Source organism: Sminthopsis crassicaudata, chromosome 2 (assembly GCF_048593235.1).
Source record: "Sminthopsis crassicaudata isolate SCR6 chromosome 2, ASM4859323v1, whole genome shotgun sequence".
Taxonomy (NCBI): domain Eukaryota; kingdom Metazoa; phylum Chordata; class Mammalia; order Dasyuromorphia; family Dasyuridae; genus Sminthopsis; species Sminthopsis crassicaudata.
In genome coordinates, this window is record NC_133618.1 from 506,970,348 (window position 1) to 506,988,143 (window position 17,796).

Sequence of the window (17,796 nt, forward strand, 5' to 3'; positions counted from 1 at the left end):
GCCTCACCAATAAAGTAAAAGCTTTGTGCTAGCGGATTTCCAAGGTTCTTCTGCTTCTAGACTTATTTCCCTAGGATCTTATACACTCACCTCTTTCTGTTAGTTCTACTATACTATGCTTTTTGAACCTGATTTCTTTTTGGTATAAATATCCATCCACACACTTGTCTCTCCCTGGATTAATTCTGTGCTGTAGAGGTTAAACTCAACCATCTCCTTATATTTAAAATTAAACTTAATAAAAGTAGTTTTGAGCATACTATTCCCATATTGCTTGAATCAGATTCATGTTAGCATAATCAGAGGTAATGAATCAAGTCCAGGACTTGCCTTGCCTCTGTGATGAACCCGATAAGAACCTTAAAAGGTGATAGAAAGTCTAAGAATTCCTCCTATGAATTGATCTAGAGTCTTTGGTGCACAGATTAAAATACCCCTATAGATTCTTCTCTATCTTTTAGGCCTAAAAAAGGAATACTTTTAACTTCTCGTTTGTCCTTTGAACTTCCAGAACTAGGTGGCTAACAGGATTAGGGGAGAGAAATGGGAACCTCTGATTTTCTTCACTTAGATTATATGTATATGCTTCCCCCCTTGTTTATGTTTTAATTTTTCTCTATTTTTAGTTCTGTATCCCATCATTGGTTCATTTTAAGGCATTCTATACTGGGGGACTCATTTTCCTCACCTAGGGTATCATTTGGCCTTTTCCAATAATGTTTGGAGAAGGCTGTGCTATTTCTGTAACAATCTTACAGGACCAGGTACAGTTCAATAGGAGATTAATGCTTCAGAAAATGGAGCATTCGACCCATATTAATATAATTAATGTCAGCCTACATTAATAATAGCCATTACTAGGCTACCTTTCCCCCCATGGTGGTTGTGGATTAATATTAGGGCTCCATTTCCCCTTGGCGTCTCTTTGATGTATGTACCATGAATCTTGATGTCGGCCACATTTCTATTAGTTAATGGTTTGGGTACCTACCTAGTACAGCTTCACAGTAAACAAGGCAGCTTGGAGGGAGGAGGGAAGTGTTAAACTGGTACTTGACTGTATGTCTTCTTTCTGATACTGGTAATAAGGACTTAAGGATAATTATATACTTTATCCTGATTCAGTCCTTGGTCTCTCTCCCTGCTGGCCCAGAGGTTGATTAAATACTAGTGTGCTTAAGGATGGCACAAATTACTGTCACTTCCGGCTGCCGCCCCACTCCCCATGTGACAGGTCCACTGGATACTGCCCTTAGTTCCTGCAGATCCAATGCTCCTGGCTGCTCACAGCCTCAGGGGCAGAAATGAGGTCACTGACAACTTCAGACTCTTGGCTCCAGGTTTTAAGCCAAATGGGCTCAGGAAACCTCTTGCCACAAGAGGGCACTTGAAAAGCCATCTTTCTTGCAGAGGGAAATGTGGCTGTGCCAAGCCATCCACCCTGCTGTGTTTCTGTTTCAAACACTAATTTAGAGGGTGCCGCCCTGCTTCCCTGGAGTGGGGATTCAATACAGAGGATGACTTGAAAAAATCTTTAACACATGATCAGTTTATTTAGCTTGATACAGCCTGGGCTGGGAAGGCAAGATGGAAAGTCATTAGTTGTCAGGTGGCAGATTAGTGTGAAGACCAGACATCAAATTAATATGTGCCCAGGGTCTAAGGAAATCAGACAATGGTCCCAGGGAAAATATATATTTTCAGCTTCAGCTTGATAGTTTATTAATTCCATTCTTCATCCTCCCTTCTCTCCCATGTCCAGTCAGGCCAGTATCTTTCCATTACATTGTACCATTTCTTAACCACTGCAGAGGTCCCAGAGATTCTCTTGTCTAACTGTCTCATTTGATAAATGAGAAAACTGATACCTAGAGATATAACATACCTCACCTAAATTCACTTATTAGGTCTCAAAGAGACTGGATCCTAAGTTGCTAGATTCATAGCTCAGTGATTACAGTTTTATTATCTCTCTTTTTAAATGATTTATTGATGGTCTTTAAAAAACTCGTTGCTACTTCCAAGTGATTCTCCCTCCACCTTATTCCCCAATTAAATTATTTTAACAAAGCAAAACAAATTAACATATTGGCCAGGACTGAAAATGCATGTCCCCTTCCACCACTACATAGTGGTAAGCTGTGGTCTACGTTTCTCTGTTAGTGACAAGTCTCGTGGTTAGTTTCTCAACTCCGCCACAAAGATGCCTCTTTTCTGCATGATTTCAAAATTAGTTTAGGAAAACGATATTACAAGTAACCTCAGAGAACCTCGTGTTCAAGGAAACACTTTTTCTAGAGAATAGGAATAGGGCAGAAATAGGTGATTCTTGCCCTCTGCAGGCCGAACACATCCTACAGGCAACTAAGAGATCAATGAATTCCCAGAACTCTGAGGCTTTGTTGTAAGTCTAAGATCTTTGTATTATATAATGTATATTAAAAGATAAAATTTGTGATGTCATCTCTTATTTTTTTGCATAGGGGGCAGATGGAATCCGTGGTTTGAAAGGCACCAAAGGCGAAAAAGTGAGTATCTGTATTCTTTTAGAATACATTTTGGCAGGCCAAGGTGAACTGTCCTCTGGTTCCTGAGATCTAGCCCTGTGTTTGGGTCTTTCATTAGGAGAGCATCACTGGGCCATGCTGGATTCTGACTCTCCAAGGTTTTAAAGGGAATGGATTTCACTCTGGATGAATATTGTTATTGGATAGAAAGAAGAAAAAGAATGTCTCTTTTTTTATCTCTATCTCTATGATTAGCAAAGCACTCTGACTACATTTTCTCATTTGAGATTAGCCCTGATTCTACTGTCATCCCATCCCTCCCTTCCCCAATTAAGTGCTATGGGTATTATTGTCCTCATTTTATAGATAAGGAAACCGAGGCACATAAAGAATGTCAGGATTGGAATTTGAAATAGTCCTCTTGATTCCAATCTAGTACTAAACAATATATTTCATTCCCTCTCAATGAAGGAAAAACACTCATGTGAATGACAGACTGGAAAAGTCTCCCAAAGTCCTAAGGTGACTTGAGCAGAATTCTTTTTCTTCAATCTAGTCCCAGAGTTTCCTCATATGTAAAGTATTCAGTGCCTCTGAGCAAGTTTGGAAGCCATTGGCAGTAGGAGAAAGTTTTTGGGTCAAATATGATAAAAGCACACCAGGAATTTCAGGTGCTACTCATTAATCCCATTATTTTATGCATAAGTAGACTCTGTTTTGCTGATAAAGGTTTAACTACTGGCTCTCTAAGTACACAAGACATACTTTTAAATTTAATCTGCATAACTATAATGGGCCATAACTCTGGAGAAATATACAAGGATTCTTACAAGGAAGTCTTAATTCAGTGGAATTGATAAGACAATGCTTATCTAGTTTAGCATGGTGATTAATAGTTCTCTAGTTCAGTATAATTGATTTAATCTTACAACAAATAATGGTTCCCTAGTGATATAATGATTGGCTTATATTCAGTATGATGAATAGATTTAATTGTAATAGAGATTTAAGAGGTCAGTCAGACCTAGTGGAAAAATGGAACAGACTTGAAGACAAAGACCCTTGTGATGGCAGGTCTGTCCTCCTTCACTTCTCCACTGAGACCAAAGCCCATCTGAAGGTCCCCCAGAAAGCTAGCCCGGCCCCAGCGAAGGAGACAGACTGTGAAGGAGACAATAAAGACTTTTGGACTTATAAAGAATGGTTAGCTTTCTGGAAGTCTTGGGACAGCCTTGGTTTCATCAGAATAATCACCACAAGAATAGTTAGGAATAAAGTACAAAATCTTTATTATCTCCTTTACATTCTGTTTGCTTCGCCTGGGTCCAGCTAGCTTTCTGGAGGGCCTTCAAACAGGACTTTGTCTCAGTGGAGAAATGAAGGAGGACAAGCTAGCCACCACAATGGTGGGAGATGGAATGTCTCTCTCTCCCAGTCCTTGTTGGCTCTTATAAACTCTATTATAAGTACATCATCATAGGTGTCAGTCTTGTAAAATAGGTATCAATCTTGTAGAACTATATTAAGTACTAAGTACATGTAAACTAATTCTTAATTCCACTGACTTAACATCTTATTGTAAGATTAAAATCATACTGAACTGGAGAACTATTAATCACCATGCTAAATTAGATAACCATTGTCTTATCAATTCCATTGAGTCAACACCTTCTTTCAAATATACTCCAGAATTCTGCCCTTTACATATAACTTTATCAATTTAAATCTAGATGATCAAGAAATCAATAAATTAAATCCTGATTTGTGGTGTTGGCTGATTTCTGGAGTGTAAATGCCCACCCTGAAAGTGTAGCAATTGGCCCACTGGTTTGAGTTGTCTCCAGCACATTTCTAATTAAATTCCTATCTGACATCTTCAGAACTTTGCATTCTTCAGTCTACTTCACAGCAGAGGGCTGGAGAGGACCTTACTATCTTGTCTCACCCAAGAAGAAGAAAAGTGAGAGCCAGAAAAATGAAGTGATTCACATGATCAAATTCAGCCTTAGACATTTATTAGCTGTGTGAACCCAAGCAAATCATTTAACTCTGCTTGCCTCAGTTTTCTTATTTGTAAAATGAGCTAAAGAAGAAAACGGCAAACCATTCCATGATCTTTCCCAAGAAAATCCCAAATGGGGTCACAAAAAGTCAAGAATGACTGAAATAACTAAATCACAACAAAAGAATAATAAAGTATTAGAATATAGTAGGATACTGAGTTGAAAGATAGAAAGTACCTTGAATGACATTTAGTCTAGCTCCTTTACTTGATGTATTAGGAAAATGGAACAAAGAGAGAGAGAACCATTTGCCCAGTATTATATAGCCAGGAGGATACAGAACAAAGATTTGAAGGTAAGCCCTCTGATTTCAGATCTAGTGACTATTCCATTATACCCTTGTGTCTCAAAATGAAAATTAAAACTTTTCTGAAAATAATCTAAGCTTTCTTGAAAACTTTGGAACAAACAACCCCAAGCACATTAAAATGCAAATTGTGGGATGTTTCACAATATAAATAAAAGTACAATAGTATATAGGTAATGTTAATATGAGGTTTTCTACCTTAAGATGCTTCCCACAGAGATTATGTAGATTAATGGCCTATTTTGCCCCATTTCTCTTTGAATTTGACACCACTGCCTCAGGGACACTGTTTAAGTGCCAGTTGTCGATCCCTGAATAAACCAGCTTTCCTGTATAACTTTTTATATGCATCTAATGTATCCATCATACATGCCAAGACTTGAAAGAGGGCAATGATACTTCAGGAGCCTCTCTCAAAAAGAGCCCCTTACCACCTGTCCTATTGTTTCACTGATCTTATTTCTTAACATTTAACCTTCCCCCTCTTTTTCTGAACAGCATGAGATTAAATGACTCCATCCATTGACACGTACTATCTATGATTCTAAGCAAGCTATTTAACCTCTCAGTGCAGGCAACTTTTCTAAGAATATAAGTTGCAGAAGAGTGGCTAGTTTCTTCATCAGAAATTCTTTAAGCCAATGAAAACATAGATCTGGGTGAATAAAAAACCCAGCAATTGCAGAAGCGCTTTTACAAAAGGTACCTGTTAAGGGTAGACTTAGAAAATAAACATTTCATGTCAGACTGATTCTTTGTAGAGAAAAGGAACTGGAAAGGCAATACTACATTTCTATCTTCCCCTAAACAACCCTGTTTTCTTCAGTCACCAATGGCAGACCTGCCACAGAGAACAATGAGATGCTCTTAGGGGAAGGGAAGGGAATGGATACTTTTGGACCAGCTCCTCAGGTGAGAAGGTCTGCTGAGTCCTTTTTAGGACCACTTCTTCATTTTTGTGTCTACCTGGCACTCAGCTCTCACCTGTGGCTCCAAAAAAAGCTGTAGTGTGTGCAATGGCCACACTCCATTCTAACTGTCTTGGCAGACAGGCTGATCTAGACTGAAGATATTTGACAGGTTTCAAGCCCACTGATAAGTCTGGGGAATGTCTGCCACAAACATGTGAAGACTTCCCCCAGCAGCACAGGCAGATGAGAACAATCTGTTCCAGGGAGGAGGGATGGTCAGATACCAAAAACACCACGGTCTGCATCTCAGGCCATCACCAGTCATCTTGACCTTTATCTTGCCACTAGTCTTTGATGACTCTGGAAGACAGAGAAAGTCTGAGGACTTTGTGCAATACTGCTTCACTTAAATCTAATTCATACATGAGTCAAGATGTCACCCATCATATCATCAGGCTTCTTGGAAAATGAAGGACAAACAATAACCCCATGGCCTTTTATTGTACATTATTTATTGTGTATTGTATTGTACATTAGCTTTACAAATATTATCTCGTTTGATTCTCATAGTAACCCTAGGAAGTAGGTGCTGTTATATAGTATACATTTGAAAAAAACAAGATAAACCAAGATTAAGTAACTAAAGTCACAAATCACACAAGAAGTAAATGTCTAAGACTTGATTTGAATCCTGTTCTTGATTTCAGGTTGAGCATTCTATCCACTGTGCCACTTAGCTTCCTCTTGTTCAGTCATTTCAATCTTGTCCCACTCTTTGTGACTCCATTTGGGATTTTCTTGGCAAAGCTCTGGGATGGGGCTTGCCATTTCCTTCTCCAATTCATATTACAGATGAGGAACTGAGGGAAACAGGGCTAAATGACTTTTCCAGGGTCACACAGCTAGGAAGTATCTAAGGCTGTCTAACTGACTTCAGGCCTAATACTCTATTCACATACCAACTACCAGCCCAGATGCCTCTTAAGGGACTACTTAACCAAGTCTAAAGGTCCATGGATTTAAGTACATCTTGACCACAGAAACTGTTTTATCTTAATTTTTTGATTTATCGACTTAAATATTATCAACAAATATTCCAATATGTGAAGAGCAAATGACAGTCTGAATTGCTGCATTTTGTAACTTGTTCTTTTTTTAAAGTATACATTTATTTAATTTGACGAGAGTAACAAAATCATCCTGGTTGTTTTTGCTCCCTTTGGAATTTACTTTAGTTTTCTTCTGTGTGCTTGTTATTATTTTATTAATGCTATTTTCTTTTTTAAAAAATTGTTCCTTTGTCATTACCCCCTAATTTCCCCCCACCCTACTAAAAGAATATTTTTGTATCATTAGCATCCACAACAGTCCCAAGCTTGTAATCTTGCATTAAGTCCATTACTCATTTTTAATTCTTAAAGCAAAGGTTCTTAATCCTATGAATTTTATTTCATGCATTTAAAAACATTCTTCTGACAAGGGCTTTACCAGATTCTTAATGGGATCCATGAAATGCAGAAAAAACTTAAAACCTCTTATTTTGAATTATGTGGAAAAAAAAACCCCAAAAAACCAACTTTGCTTGTTCCCAGAGGAGATACAAAGTTTAGGTAACATAGTCCCAGCCATATAGAATTAACAATTCTAAGGAGCAAAACATGACTTTTATGACCACCATTACATGATAAGCACATAATAGGTGTATAATCTGATTAATTAGTCTAAATTGAACATTAGCATGGACACATTTACCAAAAAGACATATTTTTACTGATTCTTTGAAATGGTACAGAGTGGATTCAGCTCTGAAAGCTTCGTTTCTGGAGAAATTATTGCCACTCTCCTTTGGGCTCTATTGAAGTTGAGTGTGAAATAGTTCTGGAGGGGAAAAAAATAGACTCTACAATGCTTCAGAATAATTTGTGGCTGTTACTGATAAGTTGCCAGCATTTATAAGGATGTCAGAGACACAGGCCCTGGCAGGGGACACGCTGCTAGTTGGTGACAGCAGTGCCCTCATCATTTCATTGAGAATTGTGTTATTCTTTGACATATGAGCTCCCCAAGTCAGGACCTTGAACATTTACAACTTGGCTTGGTTTCACTGGCTGGGTATTTTTCTATCGGCCTTTTCCTTTCAGTCCACGCTGAGTATACAGATAGAATAGAGAACTAAAGAAGTCTGAAATCCTCTTCCTTGTGGGAGCGAAAAATGTTATGTTCAGCTTTTTACCTGTGAAAGTACAGCTATTCTCATTGATAGCTTTTTAAGAGGCCTCCTCCTTGACATTCTCTTGGTGGGGAATGTGCAGGCCAGAGAAAAAGGGAATCTAAGATAATGTCACCTTTTGTAAGTAAATAGAATTAAGGGCTTCTGATGGAGTGACTTTAGGGTAGTATTATTATCATGTATTCCATATTCTCTGAGAAGTCTACTTCAAGAAGTTCCTGATTCCAGAGCATAGCGGCAAACATAGGTAGAGAGATAGATAGATATATAGAGATATAGATACTTATAGATATGAGTATGTGTGTCTCTGTATATCTCTACCTCTATCTGAAGATATATATATACATGTATACACATTATATATCATGTATACACATATACATAGATATTTCACTGTAGATTAAGAGGTTGCCTAGGCTGGTAGAATTCGAAAGCTGTTAGAAATTAAACAAATGCATGATCATTCGGGGGGTCCTATGAAATATTTTAAAACTGGAGTGAATGATGATGAAGAAGGATGTATGATGAAACGTACTTGGGTAAGAATTGCATTAACTTTGAATTTATTTGAGTAGCACATAATCATCTATTCTGGTGAACTGAGAAACAACCACATTGTATATGTCTCTATAACTACCCTTATATATGTTTTTCTCCCTTTTTCCATTACTCAGGGTGAAGATGGCTTTCCTGGATTTAAAGGTGACATGGGCATTAAGGGAGATAGAGTAAGTATTTAGAGATTGCAATATCTTGTCTTCTGCAGCTGGAAGAGTTTAGAACTACAGTCTTTATGTATATATCTGAAAAATCCTAGTGCCATCTTTGAGATAAGAGAGAATGGTAGAATGCCAGAGCAGAAAGAAACCTTAGATAGAATCAAACTATCACTCCAACTCCCATCATTTTACAGATAAGGAAAAATATATAGTTACTTACTCAAGGTCTCAGAGCAAGTTGATGGCAGATTTTGGACTAAAACCAGGTCTCCTGACTCCCAGTGACCTTTTTAGCACTCCAGGCTTGTGTTACTTTCACATGCTGAGCCCTTGAATCCTAGTAACTATTTTCCAGGACTTGAAAAAAATCCTTGTGTTCTGTCATTCTCTGTTGGGAAATAAAGGAAAGAAACTATAACAACTCACCTTGCTTTTGTAATGAATATTTCAGTTCTGCTACAGATGAAGACAAGCTTTACTGAGGAAAGATAGAGTTCAGTGGCTTGCAGACACACACACACTCAACACAGAGTCACCAGCTTGTGCTTTAATATATATGAGGAAAGTATAATGCAAAGGAATCAGAAAGGCATCTCAAGTCAGATCTCTATCTGGAGCACAGGGCAAGCTGTCCAGGCAGGAGAGTTTTGAAGTGTCACTAATAACCTCAGAGTGAATAAGCCACTGGAAGGGATGGAGGGAGGAAGGGAGGGAGGGAAAGAAGGAAGGAAGGAAGGAAGGAAGGAAGGAAGGAAGGAAGGAAGGAAGGAAGGAAGGAAGGAAGGAAGGAAGGAAGGAAGGAAGGAAGGAAGGAAGGAAAGAAGTAAGGAAGGAAGGAAGGAAGGGAGGAAGGAAAGAAGGAAGGAAGGGAGGAAGGATGGATTGCAGGCAGTCACAGCAGCTGTACATCACACTTGTATGGAAATATATTGGAGATAGTTTCAAAAGTTACTTCAATGAGGAAGTAGCTTTTTAATCTGTTTTATCTCAATCTGACAGGTAATAAACACAATAGATAGATCTATTTTTATATATTGTATATTATGTTATATAATTACTAACATTTATAATATATGATATATAATATTTATAATACATTGTATAATATGTATTTATAAGATATAAACTATAATGCATTTTATATTATTGCATGTTAATGATAATATATGCATATATATTATATTTTGTTAAATGGGTCCAGATAAATAAAGTATTCTATACTTCATATTAAATAATTACATTCTTGATAACAGAGACTGGAAAAGCATAGCAATTCTAGAACTTTCCTTAGAGCCTTAGGACTCAGAAATCTATACTGGGTCTCATCCTTTTAATCTCTTGCAACTACCTATGTACACATCAGCTTGACATGAAAAAATCCCATATGTTCTTCCATTTTGAAGATTAAGTGCATCTGTTCTGAGCCCAGGTTGAAAGGACCCTGGCTCTAAAAGAGATTGTAAAAAGTACATACTCAAAGGAAACAGCCAGCCCTTATTTACCATTAATAATGTTCCTTATTTGGTTTTGGATTTTTCTTTTTCGATTTTTCTTTTTCTTTTTTTTCTTTTCTTTTCTTTTTTTTTTTTTGAGCATGAATGTCAAAATAGAGTAGGCTTACTTAGGTATTATAGGTTATTTCAGACTTCTTTAGGACCCAAGAAATTGTGAATAAGTGAGTCATTGGCTTTTTTTCCCCATGCCATATGCTTTGTTGTTTTAGTTTGTGATTTTTGCAGCTGCTTTACAGCTGCCTTAATAAAAAAAAAAAAAGTCTCAGAGGAGACCCCATTAACAGACCATTTCTAACCATTTTCTAAGGATGAAGCTGGATTGTTCACACCTTATGGAGTTTCTGAGCAAGAAAGTAGTTCCTCCCCATACTCCCTTGCCAGAGGTTACTTGGGAGATGCTGCAGTATTTCTGGAAGAGTGAATTGAGTACAGCCATTGTGAACCCAAGTTATTTTAGCCAAGAGACACTAGATTTAGAGGAGATAATTGAGGTATAAGATCCCACAGCTTGAGGAAAATAGCAACTCAACCTCCATGCAATGAGTCCAACATAGCTGACTGAATGCAGGCCTATAATTTACCACACAATAGCTCCACTTTGCTTATAACAATGAAAACCTGTCATCCGCTCCATCGAGGCAGGAGGCAAGCCAAAGTATTAGTTTCCATGAGGTGCTTCAGTAGTTCCCATCTCCTAATTCAGAAACTGAGCAAGACAGGGGCAGTGGGAGATGGGATGTTTTATAAAGAAGAAAAGGGGCTGAGAAAAAAGTATTTTTCTGTGTCATCCTCAGCTTTGATTCTTTTGTTTATATGCTTTATTCATAGGGTGAGATAGGGCCACCTGGACCTAGAGGAGAAGATGGCCCAGAAGGCCCAAAAGGTCGTGGAGGTCCTAATGGTGACCCAGGTCCTCTTGGTCCTGCTGGAGAAAAGGTAAATCTTAAGGGAGGGGATGATAAAGGTGAGGGTGAGGTCTTTCTCTTTTGTCATAGTTTGATCTCAGTAAGACTTGGGCTGCTGAATCAGACACTTTCCTCCTTTCCTCTCTACTTACATCTACTTCTCAGAATTATTTGCTGTGGATCAAACTAGCATTTAGACCTAGCTCTAATTTCTTGATTCCAGTTCCTTTCCCACACAATTCATAATTCTCTCTCTCATTACATCCTGAACTTTTGGGGACTGATTGATTCATTTCTGAGTCTAATGTCTCTGAGCACTTTAGTTCATGCCTCTCCTTCCCCATCATGGATTATTGCAAGGGTCTTACAATTAACCTTCCTAGCTCAAGTCTCTTATGACTACAGGCCATTCTTCATGCTGCTACCAAAGTGACTTATCTTAAGTACAGATTTGTTCCCTTCCTATTAATGCAAGTTCAGAGGCACCTTAATACCACCAAGATAAAACATAAACTTCTCCCTTTAGCTTTTCAAGTGCTTTGCAATCTGTCTTCCCTCATGGTATATTATTTCCCCTCCTGCACACCAGGAGCCAGACACACTGAACGGCATTTCCCATCTCTGTGCCTTTGTCCAGCTCTAGCCCATTTCTGAAATGTACTCCTTCTTGGACTGGTTTCCTTCATTTCTCAGTTGAAGCATCATCTTTTCTATGAAACTTTTTCTGATTCCCTCAATTACTAGCACACTCCCTTCCATGATATCATATATCTAACTATTTTGCATTTATTCTCTTGATATTTGTACTTTCCTGTCCAAATATAAATTCCTTCAGAATAGGAATTGTTTCTTTCTTTCAATTTGCATTGCAATGACTATGCTGATACCTGGTCCACAGCAGATTTTTAATGATACTTGTTGATTCACTGATTTATTAATTAACTGAGCTTTAACCTGGACAGGCACATTTTTTTTCTCAGTTCTCAGAGCACAAGCTCATCCTTGACCCTATAGTGCCTGTCATTGTTCCATATGTATAATTCTTGACCTCTTAACTAACATGTCTCCTGGGAGCAGGAGCCATATCTTCTCTTCTTCTATTTCCCCCAGAGTGCCTAGGAATTGGGCTGATTGCAATTTGACTTGATAGCACCAAATGAGAGAATGTCGAGCAGTGGACAAATATGAGTTTTTATAATTGCTAGGAACCATTCCTCATGAGACCAAAGTACATGATAAATGTATCTTCATCTTGACTATCAGCTGAGACAGTTTCACTACAGGGCTGCAAATCAGATCGCTTTAGTTTTTCCTGCTTATAAATCATTGCCTTTGTCTAGCTAACATCATCTTATCAAGGCTTAGAAATATTACCTTTGAAGAAAACTGGCTTGAATGTCTCTTCTGCATCCCCAAGCCCTTAGATAATATTTTTCTCCTATATTTTCTTCTGAACACAAGTGTTTATATTCTGTTTGTACCTCAATATAAATATAAAGCTTACTCCCAAAACTCAATACTAAGTGTTTCTGTTTCTATTCCAGGGAAAACTTGGAGTCCCAGGCTTACCAGGCTATCCTGGAAGACAAGGTCCAAAGGTAATTTAGGAATGCTTGCTCTTAAATATATTACTCATGGGAACCTCCTTTGGTCTTCAGCCTCCTATACTCATTTCTTTCACATCATTGCCTCTCTATCACTAGTTATGACTAGTTATGAATTGTTTTGCTTAAAATGTCTTTTTTTTTTTAACCATCGCATGTTTGTACCTGAGTTGGAAACAGAGAGGCCTGTTCTGTCACTGATCTTTCCAAAGTGAAAATGGAAAATGAATGTATCCCATCCAGCACACACAAAGCTGGAATATTTGCCTTACTTTCCACAATATCATTTGGTTGATATCAGCAGTGGCAGATGTTCAAAGCTTGGGATACCTAATCTGCTATCAGGAAGAATCACTTTGGAGATTTGAAGGTCATTTGCCAGGAACCAAGTGTAAACGAAAGACAAGAACTTTACTCACGTTAAATCATGTTCTAGCCTAGTTCTAACAATTCCTGGAGGCTTTGGGAACCATTTTAAAATTATTTCATCCAAACTCCATGTTTTATTATTCATTGTTCTTCCTTAAAAATAACTGGTTGCCTGACACTGGAGACATAATTAACAGCAAAAGAGTGTTTCATCTCTGTAGTGCATTTACATATGATGCCTATTTCAGAACACCTTTAGCTGACTGCCTAACGTAGTTTGACTATACTCAGTCAGACTAACAAAGGAAGGAGAGTGGGCTGTGACAGGAGTCTTCAGTAATGTCACCCTGGTTAAGGAAAGATCGATTCAAAATGGTTCTATGGAATACTAATAGTCACATCTACAATATGCAAGCACATCATTTATATGCAGTGGAGGCATTAGGTCGAGGGGAGCATTATGTGATTTATGAAAACATCTATCTGTGGCAGAACCTGCAACTCCCACTGCAGCTATAAACTACAAAATTCTCTGTATATATATATGAAATAAGAAAAAGGTTGGCATTTAGGCAATTATCTCTTTAGCCACTAACATGTAAAATGCCAAATTGTTGGTCAGGGATAGAACAAGAGGAGAAGTGAGTGACAGAAGAAGCTGGGAGAAAGAAAAAGAACAGGAAGTAAGTGTGTGTGTGTGTGTGTGTGTGTGTGTGTGTGTGTGTGTGTGTGTGTGTGTACAGATGCAGAGTGTAGCTAACATAGGCTTTAGAACTGTAAGGAATTTCACCTTTGAATTAGCTGTCTTAGTTCATGAGAGATTCAACTGAGCTGAAATGGTCTAAATTCAAGTTTTGTTGAATTCAAAGAAGTGCCAGGAAACTAAGCACATTACCATGTCTGGATGGCTGTAACCTAAGCAGGAATGTTTGTATAAATAAGCAATTCACTTAGAGAACAGGAAGATACTTCATGAATTGGATACTTTTCTTGCTAAAGATATTATCTGGGGCTTATATAGACACACAGAACATAATATATAGTGATAGAAGGGATTTAGCGCTGTGTGGTGTTCTCATATTGTAGGCTCATGGGGAATATTTGTTGAACAGATTTATTGAAATTAGTGGATGAGAAGTACATTAGTAACTCCTTAAAATAAATTTATTTTAGATGTCAAAAGGTCAAAGGAACTAAGGAACTAAACACTTTCATTTATAACCATATTCAAAATTCTCAATTCTAGATAATAGCATTGCTACTGCTTAGGGCATGATGCTACAAATTTCTCTGTGTAGCCACATGCTTGTCTGAATAGGCAAGATAGGTGAGTAGCAGCAGGTAGCCAGGCAGTGCTTATCTCACTTGTTTTTAATCTCACAGAAATGTTTGAGATCTGGCTAATTCTTTGCTATGACAACATTATATATAGAATTATAAGCTGCCTGAAGCGAGGACTGTCCTACCTCTGTGCAGTATATAATATCTAATTTAGAAATATGCTCAATTAGTAATAGCTGCTCAATAAATGTTTGCTGAATGAGTAAAATAATTGTGTCCCTTGTCTTCCATTATTATTAGATAAAAACCCATCTTTAAAAAACCTTGAAGTTTTCAGTGATAGATATAAAATAGATAATGATATCATTGATATATACAATATATCATATACATATATAATGATATATATTGATATGTAGACATTGATATCTCACAGATGTGAGATAAATATGGGTCAATTATGAGATATTAGTGTCCAAAAAAGCCCTAATAGAAACTTAAACTACATTAAGAAAGAGTTGCAGTATCTGTGACAAGAGAGGTGACGGTCCTATTGTCACAGGGTAATAATTATTATATTGTATTTAGTTCTACATAGCACTGAAACCAAGAGAATGTCTAGAAGAGGGTATTCTGGTGCTCTTAACTCTCAAGATCATACCAGATGTAGATGAGTTGTAGGAACTGAGAATTTTTGCCCTGGAGAAAAGAAGCATTAAGGGAATATATGATAGTTTTTTGTCAAGTATTAGAAGGGTTGTCATGACAAAAAAAAAAAAAAAAAAAAAAAAAAAAAAAAAGGAGTAGCCTTATATTGTAAAGGATGGTAATTAGAAGCAAATTGCAGTTTCATAGAAAGAGAAACTTCCTAATATTTAGAGCAAGCCAGAAGAGAAATGGACTGCCTTGAGTTGTAATAGATGACCCATTCTCCAGGGGTCTCTAAACACAAGCTGGTAAGAATTTTATTGGGGATTTCAAGAAGATGATATTGTCATCCCTGTAAGTGTTGGATCAAATGATCTTCCAGGTTTCTTGCACTCTAAAATTCTGTGATTTTGAAATCTGTGTTGAGAGAGTGGGGTGTAAATAATTGCAATGTGTTCTATTTAAGTAAGTTAGGGTTAATAGAGGCTAACAACACCACCAGATATTTCTCTAAAATCTTTCAGTATCAATAAGTCCCAGATGATTTCATGTGACTTTACCCCCTTTATTGCAGGGTTCGATTGGTTTTCCTGGCTTCCCTGGAGCAAATGGAGAGAAGGGTGGAAGGGTAAGTAAGAATGATTTAGTAATTTACCTATGCTATTTTTTTTTTTTTTTTTGCTTTTCCCTTTTGTTACCAGAGTGTATGTGTTTGTTTGGGGATTTAGAGGTTTAAAAAAAGTGTTTGTTGATTTCTCACCTGCTTTCCCACTTAGAAATGCTTTTGCAGCTGCTAACCTTCAGGAAGTAGCCTTTTTTAGCTGTGAGTGCTGATGACAATTTTGACAAATGGCACCGTAGGTATGTTAGAAGTGGGCCCAAACAGAGACAAATCTGAATTCCTGATCAATTTTTGCATCTATTAAGGCTATTCCTGACAGTGAGATCTTCATAGGTCTGTTTCAGCAGCCCACTGACCTCTTTCTCCAGGCCACTGAAAATGATCAGCTGGATAGTTTAAATAAAGAAATGACCATATCAAGTTTTTTCTCCACTGCCCTGGTCCAAACTCAAGATTCTTACATTTCATTTCTTTGCTACTGCTCAAAAGACCCCATTGTGACAAAATCCACTTGGGTGAGTTGAGGTGGGGGGGATGTGATTGCAGAATCTGATGCTTCTTTGTTATTGTCAGGACCAAAGGCATTCTCAGAGCAACATACTGGGTAAAATTAATGTCCTCCTTCCCTCTTCCCAAATAGGGAGCAGGTCTTCCCAGCAAGGGGTTGCTCTGGGCACTCATTAATGAAATCATGTTGTAGTGATTCATACTTTGCCAATGAGGAACAAAGGAAGGGCCTTGCAGGGGTCTTAGAATGCACCTGTTAACCCAGGCCATTAAAAGGGATGGAAAAAGAGATAAAGAATGGGTTGTTAATTTTATTCAAGGGTTATCTAAAGCTGACATTTTGTGAACACAGATGCTCTGAAAGATATTTGTCCCATGTGCCATTGTAAGACCAAGCATTCAGCATAAACTGAAACCAATTTTTGCCAATTCCTCAATGCTTGCCCCAGAAGAGACAGTTATATACTTTGAGTTCTCTTGAAATTTGTTGCCCCATGTTAATGTTATCATGTTCAAAGGCAGAGCAGATATGCTCTTTTGAGAATAGGGAGATAGATTAGACACACGCCAAATCCCATGTAAACAAACATGTCCTGCCAGATTTCATAAAATGGAAAAATGATGTCTGTTCTGGCTAAAATTTGACAGTATAAACATAGAGTATGCGCCAGAGAACTTCCAAAGCCAGCTGAGTCATCAGAAGTATGAAGAAGGTGCAAAGAGTGCCAAATACTAAATCTCATTTGCCCTCCATTTCCATGGCCTTTACATGGCATTGTTATAGGTTTAGTTTGAGTTCTGATAATTTGTGACCCTATCAGTCACAACAGTTTGGATGTGATATCATGCTGCCAACAAAATAAGCCAGTGACAAGTCACTCCTCAAAGTGATAATATCTTGTTTCTTTTAATTTTCCACAGACTTCCCTCTAGAATTTAGGTCTTAATCCTAATGAAGTCAGGGATTAAGGGCTGACCCTCATATGGAACAATTGATTTTGCTCCATTCTGTGACTTCAAACTGAATCCTTACCATAATCAAAAAATCTCATGAAAATGTATTTCTGGTTGGATGGATTTCACTGTACAGCTCTTCTCCACTAGCAAAGATGCAATTCATAGAGGTCCCCTGATGCCATTGGGTCAGTAGCATGTCTTTCAGATGCAATAAGCAATATATAACATTTGTGGGTCATGCTTAGTGGGAGCTATTCTGAGATAGAATGGGCTGACCTAGGAGAAAATGATTTCCCTTTCACTGGATGTCTTTGAGCAGAACCTACATGATTATTCTTTGAAGCTTTGGCAGAGAGAATTCTACTAAGACATAGATTGGCCTAGATAGTTTTTGAGAGATGCTTTCCATCTCTGGGATTTTATGATTCTATAACAGTCATTAGGATATTTCCAAATTCTTTACTTTGCAACTAAATAATTTCCTCTTTCTTTCTGAGAGAAACCTTGATTACTATGGTGTCCTACTAATCAAAGATTTCCCTTTAGCAATTTAGTTCAGTGAAGTATCTGACTTCCCAAGGTTCCATCTAAAAAAATGTAACCATACTGTTATAGTGGAAAGAACATAAATCTAGTTATTCAAGTTACACTG

At 37.7% G+C, this 17,796-nt stretch overlaps 1 protein-coding gene across 2 annotated transcripts in view; it reads left to right on the forward strand.

Annotated features, from left to right (window-relative positions):
• Positions 1 to 17,796, forward strand: part of COL5A1 (collagen type V alpha 1 chain) — a 288,545-nt gene that overhangs the window by 203,387 nt on the left and 67,362 nt on the right. For both annotated transcript variants that reach the window (XM_074294068.1, XM_074294069.1), the window contains exons 28-32: positions 2,484 to 2,528; positions 8,693 to 8,746; positions 11,080 to 11,187; positions 12,701 to 12,754; positions 15,633 to 15,686. In XM_074294068.1, coding sequence (XP_074150169.1) covers positions 2,484 to 2,528; positions 8,693 to 8,746; positions 11,080 to 11,187; positions 12,701 to 12,754; positions 15,633 to 15,686 — 315 coding nt within the window. The remainder of the gene's footprint in view (positions 1 to 2,483; positions 2,529 to 8,692; positions 8,747 to 11,079; positions 11,188 to 12,700; positions 12,755 to 15,632; positions 15,687 to 17,796) is intronic.